Here is a 19,720-nt window from a genome sequence, read left to right on the forward strand (position 1 = left end):
CTTCCTTCCGAGGAGTGGCTGGTGGGTTTGAACCACCAGCCTTCTGGTTAGCAGTCAAGTGCCTTAGGCACTACTCTACCAGAGCTCCCAGTTCTACTATATGGTGCCATAGAATTCACTGTTAGTGGTACCTTTGGGACTATTGCAATGTAGTATATTCACCCACAGTGAATGGAGGATTGAAAATTAAACCCACCATGCAGAAAATAAAAGAAATTTGTTTCCTCTTGTTATCTCTCTGAATAATAGTGTGGAAGAGTAAGAAAAATTATCCCCTGAGATTAGAATTGCAAACCAGCCACCATGAACAGATGTGGCCCAAATCCATGCTCCCTATATAGCTTAAGAAAACCTCAACTTACAGAATTTAAATTAAAATGAAACTGTAACCCTAAGTTGATAGCACTCTTATGCAACTAACAGAAACAAACACAACTCCTTTCTGGAAAAACTCAATTTCAACTCAAGTCACACAAATTTCCCATAGATAAAGTTTCAAGAGAATATGAGCTCCCAGATAAAATCATTAACCACATGAACAAATCAAACACCAATCATGAGAGGCAGCAGAGCAAAAGGAAAAGAAGGACACACATACACACACAGACCAGAGTCAGATGTCCAAAGACTTAAGACATTAGAATTATCACACAGAGAATAAAACTATGAATATTTAATATATTTCAAAATAAAATAGATTTGAAATATGAACAAAAAGTACTTTAAATAATTACAAATAATATAAATAGCCAAGCAAATTAGAAAGAGATCCAATAGGCCTTTGAGAACTAAATAACAAAGTAATTGAAATGAAAACTCCCTTGTTGTGTTAAAGAATAGATTAGACAATGATAAAGAGAAATTTAGTAAAATGGATTAAAAGATTGAAGAAATTATCAATAGAATTCAGGGAAAAATATGAAAAATATTGAATGATAATTAAGAGACATAGCACATATAGTGAGAGATTCTAAAATTATCTTCTAGATTAAGATAATATAGACACTGAAGAAGAAGAAATATTTGAAGAAGTAATGGCTGAGACTTTTTAGAATTGTAGAAAGATACTGTTATGGACTGAATTTTGTCTCCCTAAAATATGTGTTGTAATTCCTAACTTCTACACTTGTGGTTGCTCTGGTACTGTAGTACCTAAGGCACTTGACTGCTAACCAGAAGGCTGGCGGTTCAAACCCTCCAGCCACTCCTCGGAAGGAAGTTTGGGCAATCTACTTCTGTAGTGATACTGCCTCGAAAACCCAAGGAGGGGTCGCTATGAGTCAGGTCTGACTCAACAGCACATAACAACAAAACACTTGTGGTTATAGCTTCATTGTGTATGGGGTGCCTTTGTTATGTAAATTAGTAAAGATTAGTGTAGGTGTGTCTTCAGTCAATCTCTTTCGAGATATAAAAGAGATTAAATACAGAAGGAAACAGAGGTAGAGGAAGAAAGAGACCAAGCCACATGAAGCTTGATCAGGAAGAGAAACTCAAAAAGAAACAAGGGCCTTCTCCAGAGCTGACACAGAGAAAAACCTGTCCTGTAAACTGGCACCCTGAATTTGGACTTCTAGCCTCCTAAATTGTGAGAAAATAAACTTCTGTTTTCAAAGCCACTCATTTGTGGTATTTCTGTTATAGCAGCACTTGATAGATAGCCTAGCCAGAATTTGGGACCAGAAGAATGGGTTACTGAACTAACAGATGTGTGGAAGCAGTTTTGGAATAGGGTAAAGGGTAGAGGCTGGAAAAGTTTTAAGGTGCATAACAATGAAAGCCTACATTGTCTTGGTTGCTTAGTGTTTAAGCACTCAGTTGCTAACTGAAAGTTGACAGTTCCAACACATCAGGTGCTTGATGGGAGACAGATGTGGCAGTCTGTTTCCGCACTGCCTTGGAAACCCTATGGGGCAGTTCTACTCTCTCCTATAGGGTCACTCTGAGTTGAAATCTACTCAATAGCAAAGTGTTAATAGTAAAAGCCTAGATTGTCTTGAAGAGACTGTTGTTAGAAGTATGGACATCAAAGGTAATTCTGGTGAAGGCTCAGAAGGAAGTGAGGAAAGGTATAGAGAAAGTCTCTGTCACATGGTGCCAGCAACAGATTGTTGCTAGAAATGTGGACATTAAACATGCTTTTTATGAGGATTTAAAAGAAAATGATGAACACGTGATTAGGCAATAGAGGACAGGTGATTCCTTTTCATGCACTGGCAAGTAACTTTCCTGAATTATGTCTAAATGTTTGGTGAAAAGTAGAACTTGGAAGGGATGAACTTGAATATCTGGCTGAGGAGATTTCAACCAAGATCTTACAGGGGCCATATGGTTTCTCTTTGTCACTCACAGTGAAATGTGAAAGGAAGAGATGGACTTAAAATGAACTGTACAAAATGAAAACAAAGCTTAAAGATTTGGAAACTTACACAAACTAAAGACACATGTCATAGAATTTTCACAAAGGATATGGCTATACAATCTTTGTTAAAGAGATTAAGCCTGTGACTGATAGATCTAACCAACCACAGAAGAAAATTCACCAGCTTGGACTGAAGGGGACAGAGAAAAAAATTAAAGGAGAGAGCACTGTTTGCCTCTTGGAAACAGGCAGAAAACAGGTCCAAGAAGCTATATCCTGCTGACCTCCAAGTAAAGAAAAGAACCATCTCCAGAGAACTAAGAGATCAGCAGAACCATTGGAAGGAGTGTGGGAGCAGAGGTGCCTCAGGCTGAAAGGTTGGGGCCACTGCCTTCGGGGTTTCAAAAGATGGAGCCATGGTCTCCTGGATCTCAAATTGTGGGGTCACAGCCTCCTAGGTTTCAAAGAGTCAGAACTTTACCAACTTGGTTCCACATTGTAGGTCTGTAATTAAGTTGTGCCAAGGGTATAGGACAGCTGCCTAAAGCAGAGGGGGCATGGCTGCTATGCTCAAGGGCCAGAAGAATGGGCCTTCTAGGGCTAAAGGCATTTGGTCACCATTTAGACAGACTAGGATAATGGGGCTACCCAAAACCAAGGAAGTAGTTGCTATCCCAATGGGCCTGGAAGGCAGAGCTGAAGTGCAGGGCCTGGGAACCTCCACCCAGAGTCCAGGGTGCATCATCAGTACCCAGGGTCTGGAGGCAGGGCCATTACCTTTGGTGGTCTCAGGGAAGGGAAGATTAATTTCAAGTCTTGAGAGCTAATTTAAATTGTTCTGCTAGGTTATGGACTTGCTGAGTGCCTGTTATCCCTTCTCTACCTCTAGTATCTCAAATTTGTAATGGAAATATCTACCTGTGCCTGTTCCATTACTATATTTTGGAATTAAATAACTTGTATTCTAGATTCCACAGGTTCACAGATGAAGAATTTTGCCTTAGAATGGAATATGCCTAAAATCTCATCCATATTTGATTTAGATGCTTCAGAAGATGAGATTTTGGACTTGGAATTGATTTAAGACTTTTAGGATAATGTGTTGGAGTTAATTTTTCACATGGGGGAAAGACATGAATTTTGGAGGGTCAAAGGGTTGTACGTTATAGATTGAATTGTGTCCCCAAAAAATGTGTTGCAATTCCTAACCTCTACACCTGTGGTTATAATTCCACCTGGGAATGGTTTGTTTTTGTTATGTTAATTATTTAGGATTAGTGCAGGTGTGTCTTTAGTCAATCTCCTTTGATACGTAATAGAGATTAAACAAGCAAGGAAGGAAGGAGAGATGGGGAAGAAGAGATGCCAAGCCATGTGAAGATGATGAGGAACAGAAGCTCCATAAAAGATAAGGGCCTTCCTCCAGAGCTGACAGAGACAGAAAGCAGTCCTGCAAATCTGGCACCCTGAATTTGGCTTTCTTGACTCCTAAACTGTGAGAAAATAAATTTCTGTTTTTAAAACCCACCCATTTGTAGTATTTGTTATAATAGCTCTACATAACTAAGACAGATATCAAACCTCAGATTAACCAATCTTTATAAATCCCACCACTAATGGAAAATTGTCAATTTGACAATTGATAATTAACAGCTACCCACTTTCACAATTGAAATTGTCAAGGATTTCATTCTACTTGGATCCACAATCAATGTCCATGGAAACATGCAGTCAAGAAATCAAATGATGTATTGCATCAGGCAAATATGCTGCAAAAGACCTCTTTGAAGTGTTTCAAAGCAAAGTTGTCACACTGAGGACTAAGGTGTGCCTGATTCAAGCCATAATATTTTCAATCACGTCATATGCATGCAAAAGCTGAACAATGAATAAGGAAGATCACAGTAGAATTGATGCCTTTGAATTATGATGTTGGTGAAGAATATTGAATATACCATGGATTACCAGAAGAAATAACAAATCTGTCTTGGAAGAAGTACAGCCAGAAAGCTCCTTAGAAGGAAAGATGAAAAGACTTCATCTCCTGTTCTTTGGACATGCTAATAGGAGGGACCAGCCACTGGAGCAGGACATCATTCTTGGTAAAGTAGTTCAGTGAAAAAGCAGGAAGACCCTCAACAAGATGGATTTATACAGTGGCTGCAATGACTGTGAGGATGGCTCAGGACTGGGCAGTGTGTCATTTGTGTTGCATGTAGGATTGTTATGGGTGGGAACTGACTCAGTGACACCTTAACAACATAAATCCCAGGAAATTTAAAAAAAATTCATATTTACAAATATCATTGTGAACATGCAGAATACTAAAGAATGTGGGGTAATTATAATTATTGGTCTTTTTGCCATCTCCAGATCTATTTTCCTTTCTTCCTCAAGAAGTTCAGGTCTTTTGAAGCCAAATTCCACCAATCTTTACTACCCCTCCTTATTATTCTCGTGAATCATAACTAAAAATGCACAAACAGCAGAAGACAAATTAGATGAGTGGGACTTCCTAACAAACAAACACATGCACATCAAAATATTTGACCAAAAGAGGATCTATGGACTGAGAAAAAAAAAAAAATTAGCAATGAGACAAGGGACTAATCTCTAAAGTTTATAGAAAACTTCAATACCTCAACAACACAAAGAAAAATTAATCCAGTTAAAAAATGGACAGAGCACTTGAACAGACACTTCACCAAAGAAGACATTCAAGTGGCCAACAAACACATGAAAAAATGCTTGTGATAACTAGCCATCAGAGAGATGCAACTGAAAACAACAATGAGATATCATCTCACCCCAACATTAATAGCAAAGTTCAAAAAAACAGAAAACAACAAATATTGGCAAGGGGGTAGAGAGATTGGAACCCTTATATCCTGTTGATAGGATTGTAAAATGGTACAACCACTGTTCAAACAGCATGGCGTTTCCTCAAAAAGTTGTGAATAGAAATACCATATGATCCAGCAATCCCACTACTAAGTATATATCCTACAGAAATAAAAATCAAACATGAAAGATATATGTACACTTAGGCACATCAGAGCACCATTCACAATAGCAAAAAGATGGAAACAACTAAATGCCCATCAATGGATCAAATGATGATACAGACACAATAGAATATCACACAAAGTTAAAGAATAAAAATGAATCTGCAAAACACCTCAAAATATGGATAAATCTGGAGAACATTAAGCTGTAAAATGAGTCAATCACAAAAGCACAAATACTGTATAAGACAACTATTATAGAAAATCAGAAGTTCTGGTGGCATAGTGCCTAAGGCATTTGACTGCCAACCAGAAGGCTGGTCGTTCAAATCCACCAGCCACTTCTTGGAAGGAAGACTGGGCAATCTACTTCTGTAAAAGATACCACCTCCAGAAATCCAAGGAGGGGTTGCTATGGGTCAAAACTGACTTGACGGCAGTGAGGTTTTTTTTTTTTTGGTTACAGAAAATGAATAAAAAGTTTTCACACAGAAAGAAACATTCTTTGATAGTTACCAGGGATAAGAGGGGAATGCAGGGTAAACCACTAAATAGAGAGTAGACACATATTAACTTGGGTGAAGAGAAAGGCAATATACAATAAGGAGGAAGTCAGGACAAAATTATCAAGGCAAAGAAGATGCTGGGAGGAGCACAAGAGTTAAAGGCAACAAAGGTAAATACTACTGCATGCCTGTAGTAACTGTAGTCACAATGATCTGTAAGTCGATACACAGATGACACACAAGGTGAGCAAGTGTAGGAAGGTGAATGGGACTACAGAGGTTTCACAGAGGATATTTCTACATATGTATTTACACATGCTGCAAATATATCCATGAATATAGCAGAGCATACAAGGGACAATCAGCAAAAAGGGGGGAAAGCCTTCGGCAAGATGGATTGACACAGTGGATGCAACAATGGGCTCAGGTATAGCAAGGATTGTGAGGCTGGCGCAGGACTGGGCAATGTTTCATCCTGCTGTACACACGGTCTCTATGAGTTGGAACTGACTCAACGGCACCTAACAACAACAGGGGGCAAAGTTATGAAAACTTCTTAGCCCTACCAAACACCTTGAGGGAATGAGTCGCTGAGTCTGGGGCTCAGGACCATATACTCAGGGAACATCAAGGTCAATTGGCACAACATAGTCCAAAAAGAAAATGTTCTACATCTTACTTTGGCAAGTAGCAACTGGGTCTTAAAAGCTTATAAGTGGCCATATAAGGTGCAATTATTGGTCTCTCCTCATCCAGAGCAAAGAAGATTGAACAAAATCAAAGATGCATGGAAATATTTAGTCTGAGGGACTAATAGTCCACATGAACTCAGCCTCCAGAGCCCTAAGATCAGAAGAACTAGATGATGCCCCACTACCACCACAGACCAGTCTGAAAGAGATCGCATTAGAAGGTCTTGGAGAAAGTGGCAGAAAAATATGGAAAAGAACTCAAAATCATAAAAAAAATATTATACTAGTGTGATAATAGGACCCCATGGCTATGGCACTTAGTCACCTTTAAACTCTGGAACTGAACTCATCTCGATGGCTCAATTTAGCCAAACAACAGACAGGTTTATAATGTGAATAATGAAATCATGAAGGAATGCACTTCTTAGAACAATCAACTATTTGAGATCAAAAGGGAAGTATATGCCCAGGGAAAGAGTTCAGAAGGCAGGAAAGGATAGGAAAGCAGGAGGAATGGAAAGAGGAAACACAGAGAAAGTCGAATGAGCGCTGTTACATTGTGGGGATTGCAGTCAATGACACGAAACAAAACTTGCATGAATTGTTGAATGGAAAACTGATTTGTTCTGTAAACCTTCATCCAAATCATAATAAAAGTTAAAAGAAGTAAACAAACCAAAGCAACCTAGTGGTACACCTCCATGTCTTAAATATCTTAAAAGATTTTATCATCTGGATTACCGACTTCCTCTCTACCACTCAAAGATGTCAACATCCATGCAAATTATCTATTTAATCCCCTAAATCTGTATTCTTTGATCTCTCAAAAACATATTGTATAAGACAAGAGAAGTGGCTGGTGGGTTCAAACCACCAACTCTCTGGTTAGTGGCCAAATGCCTTAACCACTACCCCACCAGAGCTCATTTTTCTTCCCCCCCCCCCAGTGGATAATACCTCAAAATTAGGTATTTTTGACCCTGAATTTTTTCCCTGAGTTTCACACTTATAAGTCCAATTGACTTCATGACACTTGAATATTCATTGCCTCTTGAATATCTCAAACATGTTTAAAGCCAAACTAAACCAAACCCACTGCTATCAAGTTGATTTCAACTCATAGCAATCCTATAGGACTGAGTAGAACTGTCACAGAAGGTTTCCAAGGCTATAAATCTTTACAGAAGCAGACTGCCTCATCTTTTTGCCACAGAGTGGCTAATGGGTTCAAACCACTGACTTTTGGTTAGCAGCCTAATACTTCAACCACAGTGCTAGTGCTCTATGTCCAAAGCAGAGCTGAATTTCCTTAAGCTAGAGAAAAGAAGTAAGTTTGGATTGACAAAATCATTTTCATTCTTCCAGAATCCAGGTTTCTGGGTTCATGGAGTTGGAGTGACCCACTGCAGCCATATGCCCTTAGGTGTCCATTTGAACCTTGAGCCTTTACGGAACGGTTTTCCTAAAGTCACCTTAGCATCAACCAATCTAGTAAGCAGCTTAATGGAGTTCTTTTCACCTTAGGCATTGGGCCCTTTTAGACAATTATCTATAGGCAGCCAGTTTCTTGGAGCAGGAACCCTAAGGTCTGACTGGAAAATATGGCATGTCCTTGTTGTTGTTATGTGTCATCCAGTTGGACCCAACTCATAGCGACCCCTTCTTGGGTTTCTGAGGTAGTATCACTACAGACAGTAGATTGCCCAACGTTCCTTCTGAGGAGTGGCTGGTGGGTTTGAACCGCCAGCCTTCTGGTTAGCAATCAAGTGCTTTAGGCACTATGCTACCAGAGCTCCCTGGAACTCTGCGAGAGTTTTGATGTTATCACCTGCTAAATTAACAGAAGAATGATCCTTATAACCAGCTTTCACTTTCCCCCTTTGGATTCCCTTTTCAAATATTTTCAGTTTACAGGCTGCCTGATTCCAATTTTATTGACTCACAATTAATATATAGATTTTCTCTACACATTTAGGTTTTTGACAATTTCAGGAAAAAAAAAAAAAGAAGCATAATTCAATGTAGCTTCTGATTTGGAATGTATTAAATTATCCTCCTACAGTTTCCTGCCTACTACCAGTAGCCAGGATATAAATATGCATCCCTGGCCTCAGGCTGGTATCCTACTTTTTATTCACATATTCCTACGGGATAACCAGTGCTAGATCCTAAGACAGACACAGCAAGACAGACTTGAATAATAGCAAGACAGACTTGAATAACTTCCTGATTTTGGAGAGTCATGATGCTCTTAGGTTTTCTGAAAGTGTTCCTTAAGTATAAGTATTTTGTAAAATAAATTACTTATGAATAAAAAATAATGATTACAATCAGTTGATTATAATTTAAGCTGAATCCATTTAAAAACTAAAAGAGAAAAAAACTTAATTTAGTTAATGATAATACTAAAAAGGGAAGTGAAATTTGATTAAAGACTGTGGTTTGGCATACATAGTTTTACCATTATTTAGAGAAATTAAGAAATGCTATTAATTAACACAAATAGAATCCTACACAAAATTTTGATTAATATCTAACTGCAGTGTAGTAAATTACTTAGTATGGCTTTTCTACCCATAAGTCATTGTAAACTCAGTGGTGGAATGAGCAACTGAGGAGCTCCTGATAGTAAATGTTATCCACCTGGGTTATTTCTGTTGGGCGTGGCACAACGCAATGTTATGGGAAGCTCACTCTCAGGTGCTTAGAATTCTGTTGTTATGATTGGTTGGTTTGGCCACTCCCGCCAAGCTCAAAAGGAGGCCTCCTAGAGGCAGAACTCTCTCTGACTGCTGGTTGAGGAAGACGTGCTGCTGAAAGAGACAGGGGTCCTGAGACACGCGTTGCTGGGAAAGAGACGCAAGAGACACGTATTGCTGAGTGAAACACCAAGGGACCAGCACTGCTGGGAAAGAGACTGTGAGAGACTGTTGGCTGAAGGACGGTGGGCTGGGAAAGAGACTGAGCATTTTTCCTGAACTTGAATTGTAGCCTATGGTGCTTCCTTAATAAATCCCATAATCTGTGAACTCTGTGTGGCCACTGCAGTGAATTATCGAACCCAGGAGAGAGGTGGTGGGTGCTTTGGGAGGAACAGTTGGTGAAAGGGCTGGAGTGAGGCAGCATGTCTGGCCTTGCAGTAATAGGCCTTGTGCTAGTGATGGTGATTCTGCCTTCCTCTTGTAGGATTAGAGGAGGTCAGAACATGTGGCCTCCTTGCCCTTTTTGCACTAACTTACTAGTAACTAGTTGGTGTTGCCCTGAATCAGATCTGTTAAAGGCATTTGGTTGAAGCCTTACTATAAGAAAGAATGTCTTTAAAATTAAATGAATAGGTATAGATCAGCAAGGAAAAATACAAATGAGAACTTAAAACTCCTTTTGTGACTCCTATATTACAAATATGAGGGGAAAAAAGAAAATAGCAAGTCTGTTTGTAAACCACACATTCTATGATTAAAATACATATATACACATATACAGGAACAGTCTTGTATTGATCCTTGATGTCTTTAACACAACAGAATTTTTTTTCCAAGTGTTTATTAACTCTCACTCCCTAACTAAGATAAAGCATTTGAACACATAATGTTCCCATTTGTAATGAATAGCATTAAAACATAACTGAAAGCTAAACTTCCATCTCATGTAACAGTATTGAGCAGTGGGCCTTTGTTCCAGATAACAAATCGTTCTTGTGGTTAGTTACCCTCAAGTTGCTTCTGACTCATGGTGACCTCGTGTGTGCAGAGCAGAAACAATACATAGGGTTTTCAAGACAGTGATCTTTTGAAAGCAGATCACCAGGCCAGTCTTCTGAGGTGCCTCTGGGTTGGTTTGAACACCAACTTTAGGACTAATAGTCAAACACTTAACCATTCCACCTAGGGACTCCCTGATAACAAAAGTAGAGGACAAATACAATAATAATATCGATCTGTGGTGGTAGATAAGCAGTTATTATCCATCAAATCCTGCTTCAAAGGACATCTTGAGAGTCTAGTTAAAGCTCTAGTTTCCTTTTATTTTTGCAAAAGGAGCTAAATTTGGTGGCTCAGATGATCTACAAAAAGGAGCTAATGGAGACGCTATTGCTCACCATTTCTATCCCAGTGGGAATGCACAGAGCTTGAAAGCAGGAAAACAGGCACTGGTCCCTACATCTTGTTTGCTTCTAAAACAGTCCAGGGTCAAGGTGACCCAATTATATTCAGCCACATGGGTGGGTTCATACAGCTCTAGGATAAGTTATTGTCTCCTCTTTACTTTCTAACTAATTCAGGGGCCTGTTAAGCCCTGATATGGGAAACCGAAGGTCTATAGTCAAGTTCCAACTTCTTGCCTATTATGGCTTATGTGTTATTTTTGCTCACATAGTCTTAGGTCTCCTCATCTCCCATCACTCACCTACCAATCTGTACTATTATGATGAACTATTATGATGACTTGCATGTTGCTGTAAGGTTAGAAGCTCTGTTATAGATTTTCAAATACTAGCAGAGTCACTTAGTGTGGGCAGGTTTCAGCAGAGTTATCAGACAAGGCAGAGTAGGAAGAAAGACCTGGAAAACTTTTAAAAATCAGACAATGAAAACCTTATGGATCACAACAGAACACAGCCCAACTTGCTTGCTATGGATACATCATCAGAAGGATTAATCACTAGAGAGAGATATATGGCTGCTGGTGAAATAAAAGGTCTACAAGTGCAAGACAGACCTTGGTGAGATGTCACAGTAGCCTCAACAATGGATGTGAACATGCCAGCAGTCCTGAGGATGACACAGGACCAGGCAACATTTTGTTCTGTTGTCCACGAGTCACCAGAAGTTGGACTGTTGTTGTTGCTATGTGCCGTTGAGTCGGACATGACTCATAGCGACCCCTCCTTGGGTTGCCAAGGCAGTATCACTACAGAAGTAGATTGCCCAACCTTCCTTCCGAGGAGTGGCTGGTGGGTTTGAACCGCCAGTCTTCTGATTAGTAGTCAAGTGCCTTAGGCACTATGCTACCAGATAGCAGCTATCTACCTCCTCATCTGTAAAATGAAGAGTTTTTATATTTTTCCTAAGATCTGTTCCAAAACTAAAATTTGGATTTTTAAATTACAGCCTAAAAAAAACCAAATGCACTGCCCTTGAGTCAATTTGACTCATAACGACCCCTCCTTGGGTTTCCAAGGCAGCATCTCTATGGAAGTGGATTGCCCAGTCTTACTTCTGAAAATTACAGCTTAAGTTAAACTCATTTATTCATTAAAAATTTCTTATCCCTGCCTTAGAATCAAGCTCTTATAACAGATAGCAAAATGGAAATTAATTTTACTTGTTCAATACTAAGTAAAAGATTACACAGATGTAATCATTAATAAGCAAACAAAAATAGTGTTTCCTAATTCCTCATTTAAGATATAGTATTTCTGACGCTGTGAATGTTAGAAGTGAAATATTTGATGAATATAGTGATTGTTTAATATCACAACAGGATCTTTGAATGTTATTACTCTTTTATTTCCCATACTGGGCAATGCTTAATAAAATACCACTTCAACACATAATGCAATAGATAATAGAAAGATTCTCTGGATATTTTATAATATATAAATTATAAATATAAAATAAATATAAGAAATACTTCCAAAATAGCATGTATTGTGAAAACAAAATGAGCTTTAGAATCAGATAAAGTTATAACACACCTGGTTGGTGACCTTAAGCAATTAAACCCCCCTATTAGGGAGCTCTGGTAGCATAGTGGCTAAAACACTTGCCTCCTAACCAGACGGCTGGCGGTTCAAACCCACCAGCCACTCCTCGGAAGGAAGGTTGGGCAATCCTACTTCCGTAGTGATACTGCCTCGGAAACCCAAGGAGGGGTCGCTATGAGTTGGGGCTGACTCGACGGCACATAACAACAACAACATTAATATAAACTTTAGGAAGACAGGGAATTTGTTTTCTTCAAAACTGCTGTAGATCCTGAAATACTGTAAAGATGTATTAACACTTATTCAAAATTTACTTATTGTTAAAAGGATGAACCTCTCAGTGCCATTTTTTTTTAATGACAATGGAGACTGCAATACCTTAATGTTTTCTTTAATCTGAGAATGAAATAAGGTAGGTAGTATGAAAGCCATAACACTTAAAATGAGCTAAAAATAATACTTGTCTTTTTTTCTTATAATGTATAAAATAAAACTAGGTCAGGAAAAGAGTAAATATTTTTGCTCAAAAATATTTTAGTGTAATATCTATAAAGGCAAAAAAGATGACAATACATAATATCAGCTAAGTTTCATGTTGAGAGGTAAATTTTGATGTTATGAAATGGATCTTTTCACCATTTCTTATTTCTGCAATTAAAAATATTAGCCACTCTAAAGGGGTAGTTTAATGGCATCTCATTGTATGAATTTCTATGAACATTCTCAAAAGAACAAATCATTCAAATGCTTTCCTAGATGGCTAGATTCTCAAGGGTAGAGACAATTTCACACAGAGTATCTAGTTAAATCATAGAAACTTGTTGATATTTAACTATTTATAATTTACAAAGTGGCAATTTCATGATTCAGTAAATAAGAATATTTATTCTTTTCAGTGAAGGGCTTCAAAAGAAAAAAAAAACAACTTTGCAATTAGTTCTTGATTCTCAGCATTCATTACAGAATTTGCCTAATAGTTATACCTCTAAATTAGGGTTTTACACATAATACAAATAGCATGAATTCCTCCAGCAAATATCTTGCCTATTTGTTTTGCCTTGCCAATTCACTCCAACATCACTGAAACTGAAACACAGGTCCTTCTTCACTTGTATTGTTTCCTCTAGATGGAATACCCTAACACTAACCCCACGACTTCTATGATGTCCTCCTGACCACTAGACCTTCCTCATTAAGATCCAGTGCTATCTCTTCAAAAGGCTTCCCCAGGGGTTCCCTGCTCTATCTGTATACAAATCTGGTTAGAGTACAACAATCTGTTCTTAGGAGTGTGTCTCTCTTTAACTTGATTTGAAAGAAAGAGCTATTTAACCCAAAATTTTAGGTAAATTAAAAGAATCTTTGTTTTCTCAAGGTCTTTCATTTGAAAAATTTACTGATTTTCATTTTGGAGTTCCCTTATATGAATAACACTAAAAATTCTCAGAGCAAGGCTTTTCCACATTTTTAACAGAAAAAGCAAAACAATTTCTGGATTAATGATGGTTTTTCATTATGTAAAGTATGAGCAACAATTGTCAGTTATGTTTACTATATTACTCCACATTATTAAACAAGCAAACTTACCAGTCTCTGAAGTCTTTACAGAGAGAAAAGAAGATAACTGATTGCCGTGACCAAATCTAGTATATGACCTTACAGAAATGTTATAGAGGGTGTAGGGTTTTAAGTTCATTAAAACTATATTTGTAGTTGAGGTGTTCTTTACAAATAAAGTATCTATATTTTTATAGAATACTTCATAAGCAACAATTATCCCATTGGGTTTCTCAGGTGGTGACCACTTCAACCTAATTTCACTTGCTGTAACATCAATTACTTCAACATCTTGAGGGGGTGACTCTGGTTCTGGTGGAAGAAAACAAACTTTTAAATACATACATTTTATCATACTTCTTGATTCAGACACTAATGGTAGCATGAGATAGCTGGCAGTAAGTATTCAATGTCACTTGCTTATTTTTATTAAAACTACACTTGATATTCTTACCATCTTCTGGAGTTGTCACAAAGATGTCATTTTCTTCAGACAAAGAACTTTCTCCAACATGAGTTGAAGCAGCCACTCTCATTTTGTATCTTGTGTATTTCTTTAACCCTACAAGGAAAGTGGGTAATTTCTGTAATATCCTTAAAATAACATTCTTGGATTAGTGCCATTTAGCATCAGACTACTGAAAATAATTTATTTAATCCCAATCTTCCCAAATTTCTTGGGTTTTTCCATGGTCATGAGGTTTTAGTTCCTTCCTGAAAGATGAAGGCAATATTCTAAAACTGAAAAATAAATATTTGGCACACTATAGGGATATAGTTGATTTGACACAAACACCCTGTCAGCTTAATTACTTCAGTTGATTTTTACATTAATTCATTCAGGTCTTCAATATTGAGTTCTTTTGATGTCCTGTGGATACGATTTCCTTGGTTAAGTACATTCCTATGAAAATTAGGGTGCTTTTGATTTCTTTGTGTATAAACATAGTTAAAGTAAAACAAATGCAATCAAGTTATTTCTGCAGGTATTTTTCAAGATATCCACGGCAGCATAGCAGAGCAAAATCTGAAATGACATATCACATGTTCTGCAGTGTTAAGGCAACAGAGAGATGCATATTTGTCATTGGAATAGAAATGTTAAGAACAAAACTTTGTTCTACCTGTTATGAGAAAGCTGTTATCTACGGTAGTCATCTGGAATGCTCTGTTAGTATCCAGTTCCATTGCATAAATTGTATAATGAGTTATTTTTCCATTGGGATATTCTGGAGGATCCCAAAATAATAAAATAGATGAAGAACTAATATTTTTATAGTTTATAGTTTGGATGGAGCTTGGCACTTAAAAATAAGAATGAACAATTAATATAAAGGACAGAAAAAGTATTACAATGCAAACAAGTAATATCTGCAGGTAATTTTTTGAAAGGAAATACATTCTTACCTTGCTCACGTGTTCTAACACTGAGAACCGTTGGTGGTCCTTCTCCCATGATGGTGAAAGCAGATACACTAATCATGTGCTCAGTGAAAGGTACAAGTCTTCTGATAACGTAAGACAGCTGCTCAGCAGCAATGTCAGTGATATACTGATTCCTTGTTGTAACTATTTGAAATCAGGGGTAAAAAAGGTATTTGACTTTACACTCCAAGTTATTTTTGCTTACACAATGAAGTCTTAAATGTGATTAAATTTTATTCATTAATCTTTCCATGTGCTTCTTTATATGAAATATATATGCATAATTAAAAATAAATATAAAAAGCATTGATATACAGAAATTATACTCAATAATATAATGTATTGCGAATATGACTCCCACACACAATAGGTATTTGTCACATACTAAATTAAAAGTGTTATTCCATCTTAACACAATGTGTTCATAATGTAGTTTCACTAGTTCTTAACAATATTCTGGACCTTGTGAACATTTCTTTCAGAAAATATAACTATCCAAAGGATACCAGTTTGAGATTATTTCTGAAAAGACAGACTATGTATCTAATATTGAATCAAAATATTACAAATCAGTGCTAGGTTAAAATATGAGTGCTATAGAAATGTGACTTGATTTGGACTCAAAAGTCAGCATATCTTCACTAAGACCAGTAAGACTTTAAGGCAGGCATATTTGCATAACTGACAAATACATGTGACCTAGGATTTCAAGAAATACAGACTTTTTACTTTATTTAGTACTTGTACTTCTGAAAATGTTTATCAGCAATTTAGGCCATAATTGAAGTATTCAAGGAAACATCTAAATCAGGAATCCTTGGCCTCTTGGTTTTAGAAAGTTCCCAGTCTTCTTTGCACAAAAGGGTCAACAATTACAAAAAGAAAACATACTTTAAATGCAATGTAACATTTTATATTAATTTTACCATAAATTGAATAACAAGTTTTATTTAGTATGTGACAAATACCAAATCAGAGAAAAGGCAATGAAATAAATTATTCTACTCACTTAACATTTTAGAAAAATCAAAGAGATAATACCAGTGCTGTTTAAAAAAATATTTTTAACTTGCTATATATGACCATTCCCCTTTTAGAAACAATAAGATGCATTGACTCTGAAGAGCAAGTGTGTACACTAATGACATCACCACATCAATGGGGTCACCTACACCTGTTTATCACCCCACGCACTGGAGTTGTAACTTTCTGACCTATTTACCTTTAGTGACATTTGAAAACCTATTTGTCAAAAGCTACACAGAGCATGAGGCCTGTAAATGATTTGAAGATATGTTAATCCCTTCCCATCACACCTGCTTTGGCAACTGTAATAACTGATTGTCTATGCAGCTTGGCCAAAGACTCTAGGGTGCTACTTTTTCTAGGGGGAAGGTCAAACGGGTTAGGAGGGGCCAACCCCTGCCTGTGTGGCATTCCCATTTGCTGCTCAAGGTTATCCAACAGTTAAAAAAAATCTGACTCCAGCCCATGGGCCATTAATAATCTGGTTGAACTCTAAGCTAAGGTTCATATATGTGCCAGTAGTACTGGTGGCTTAGATGCACTTTATAGAAAATAAAAATTTTACCTACCAGTTGGTGAATGCTGATCTTCAGGTCTATCCCTTTCAGGAAAGTTATTATATGGAAGGTTGTTATACACAAGTGAAGCAAATGAGTGCAGATCAGAAGACATCTCTGCTGAACCCTCAAGTAATCCTGTAACTGGCTCTTCTACAAAGCTCACAGTTTCTGCTGCCATGGGGTCATCTATATACTGTGATTAAAACAGACATTTACAAATACTGCTTGTGACTGTGATACTTAATAGTACTTTGATTCAAGTATTATTAGTTTAAAATAACTAGTGACTTTGAAAACATGTATTTTAAAAAAAAAGATAATGTAATTTCCATTACTATTGTTTCCTTTACATCCAAGATTAATGCTCAAGCTACTAAAATATCTTGCATCATTGTAACACACTGTGATGAGGTCCACATCTCACGAGATCAATACTATATTTTGGGAAGAAGTAGATTCACTTGGCTCTGACTTGAGCCAGATTCTAAATGGTAAGATTAGACATCTTCAAGCAAAGTTAGTGGGGGAAAAATATTTAACTTCTTGCTCCCAAAAAGGTAAGAATTTGAGGTACACTCCTCATTAAAATTTGTTTTACTCCCCCTTTGTCCTTCATTTGTATTTCAGGTGTGAGAAGCCAACTGTGTCTGTTTGATGCATATCAATGATAGTAGTTTATCCATTACTGACTAACTTTCACACATGATCAAAACTGCATACCAAAAACACCAAACTCACTGCCCTTGCATCGATTTGACTCATAGCGACCCCTCCTTGGGTTTCCAAGATGGAATCTCTACAGAAGTATATTCCCCAGTCTTCCTTCCAAGGAGTGGCTGGTGGGTTTTAACTGCCAGCCTTCTGGTTAGCAGTCAAATGCCTTAGGCACTATGCAACCAGAGTTCCTCGAAACTGCATAGTCATAGTTTTTAAACAGGATTCATGGTAGACATATCCTATGATCTATAAGGAATATTTCCACTATTATTGTTCTTAGATTCAATTATGTATCTCATACATAATAAGTTCACAAAAGTTGAAGAATAAAGTGAAATTACCATGAGTAGATAATATGCAGTAGAAATTTTTACTGAGATTACAAGATACCTCTACTCTTTCCCTACCATTTACATAGCATAATTGATGGAGCAGAGTAGGAAAAGGATTTTTTGGGCAAAAAAAATATTAAATATTCTTTGAAGAATATGGATCATGGAAATAACATTAAAATTAATCAAGAAAAAAATTGACTTAATAGTATTAACAGCCAAATGCAATGTATGGATGTTGTTTGGATTCTGATTAGAACAAACCTACCAAGCTAAGCCTTGGAGATAATACAAACAACTTGAGTACAGTGCAGTTATTAGATGATACCAAGAAAATATTAGTAATTTTGCAAGTTATGGTAATGTGGTTATAGAATGAATGATACTATCCATATTTTTTTAGAGATGCATGCTTAGGCATGTAGGAGTGAAATAACATGAATATTGAAATTTAATTTAAAATACTTCTGCAGTAAAAACTGCAACAAGAGACAGATGAGACAAGAGCAGCAGAACACAGATAGTTATTAAATCTGGATGCAGGATACTTAGGGATTCATTATACTCTTTCCTCCACTTTCATGCCTGTATGAAATTGAAATAAATACAAAAAGAAAACATTGCAAAATCACAACTTCTCTCCCTATAGTCAATACCTTTTTAATTTCTACTTCAAAATTCACCTCCCAAAATCTCTTTTAAAAAAAGGTTATTCTATTCCTCTTCAATTCCATACCCTTGTATGTTCAGAAGAATTAATTCATAATACAGTTTTAATTCTTTTAAATAAGTTTAGTACACCTGTCTTTTAGTTATCTTACATGTATTTGAGTTGTCTTCATACGTAGGCCAAAAACAAGTTTTCTATTTCTTTCTGACATCAAAGCTGTCAGCATTTTCAAGCAAAATGACACTCAGGAAAACAAAAAAATTCTAGGGCAGTTCAGGCAGTTTAACAATCAACAAAGGTAGGTCATTTAAATAGTAACTTTCCTGAGAGACAGAATGGAGAGGATTCAAGAAAATCTTCAATCCTCCAAAAGATATTTATATAACAAAAGTATCTGTAGCTTGGTAAGCATTTAGCCAGAAAAGTGTTGTAGCAAAGACCATGGAGATACCCCTAAGCTCTATTCTACAAAGCTTTGTGATTATAAAAAACAATAAAACAATAATAAACCCCTCTGGATAGGGAACCCTATGTTGGGCAAGCTAAAGGTTTTCCATCTTCCAACAATCACCTCAGCCCTGCCTCCACAGGGAAACGAAGGGGCATGAATTACAAACACATAATTCAGAGATGTTCTGGTATTCCAGTCAATATTTTATGCCTTAACAACACAGCTGTTTCTACTATCAATCAGTCAGCCTTTGAGAATCTACTGTGTACAAAGCCTACTGAAGGTAGAATGAGGTAGTTCAAAGTATTTCCCCATGAACTATGAATTCTGTATAAAATCTCTCCATATTTTCTATGTCATATTAGATGAATTGTTAAGAAGCAATAGCATTCCATCAATTAACTAATTTAAGCATTTCTGTTGACAAACTGTCATTTTAACCTAAAAATTAACCTGAATACTTTTTACTGAATTTATCACAAATCTGGTATTCACTGGAAAGACCCTCCGTAAAAAGATAGTGACTTCAACCTTCCCTTCATGGGAACCCAGAAGGCTACTAATTATTACCAAGTGCCACGATGTGCCTATTTCTCACACTTTACCATTTTAGAATAAAATGGTATTTGATATTAGGCTTTTTGAAGGACTGAAAAGAAATAATTTCAGAAGCAAAATTGTTGAGAGTTAGAAGTTGATAGAGTACTAGA

The 19,720-nt window shown here is 36.9% G+C and overlaps 1 protein-coding gene across 1 annotated transcript in view; it reads right to left on the minus strand.

Annotated features, from left to right (window-relative positions):
• Nucleotides 1-19,720, minus strand: part of PTPRQ (protein tyrosine phosphatase receptor type Q) — a 332,616-nt gene that overhangs the window by 246,614 nt on the left and 66,282 nt on the right. Inside the window, exons 7-11 of the mRNA XM_007953173.1 lie at nt 16,850-17,033; nt 15,237-15,398; nt 14,954-15,133; nt 14,284-14,391; nt 13,860-14,141 (exon numbers count right to left, since the gene is read on the minus strand). Coding sequence (XP_007951364.1) covers nt 13,860-14,141; nt 14,284-14,391; nt 14,954-15,133; nt 15,237-15,398; nt 16,850-17,033 — 916 coding nt within the window. The remainder of the gene's footprint in view (nt 1-13,859; nt 14,142-14,283; nt 14,392-14,953; nt 15,134-15,236; nt 15,399-16,849; nt 17,034-19,720) is intronic.

Source organism: Orycteropus afer, unplaced genomic scaffold (genome assembly GCF_000298275.1).
Source record: "Orycteropus afer afer isolate SDZICR_OR568_19922 unplaced genomic scaffold, OryAfe1.0 scaffold00375, whole genome shotgun sequence".
NCBI classification, from domain to species: Eukaryota; Metazoa; Chordata; class Mammalia; order Tubulidentata; family Orycteropodidae; genus Orycteropus; species Orycteropus afer.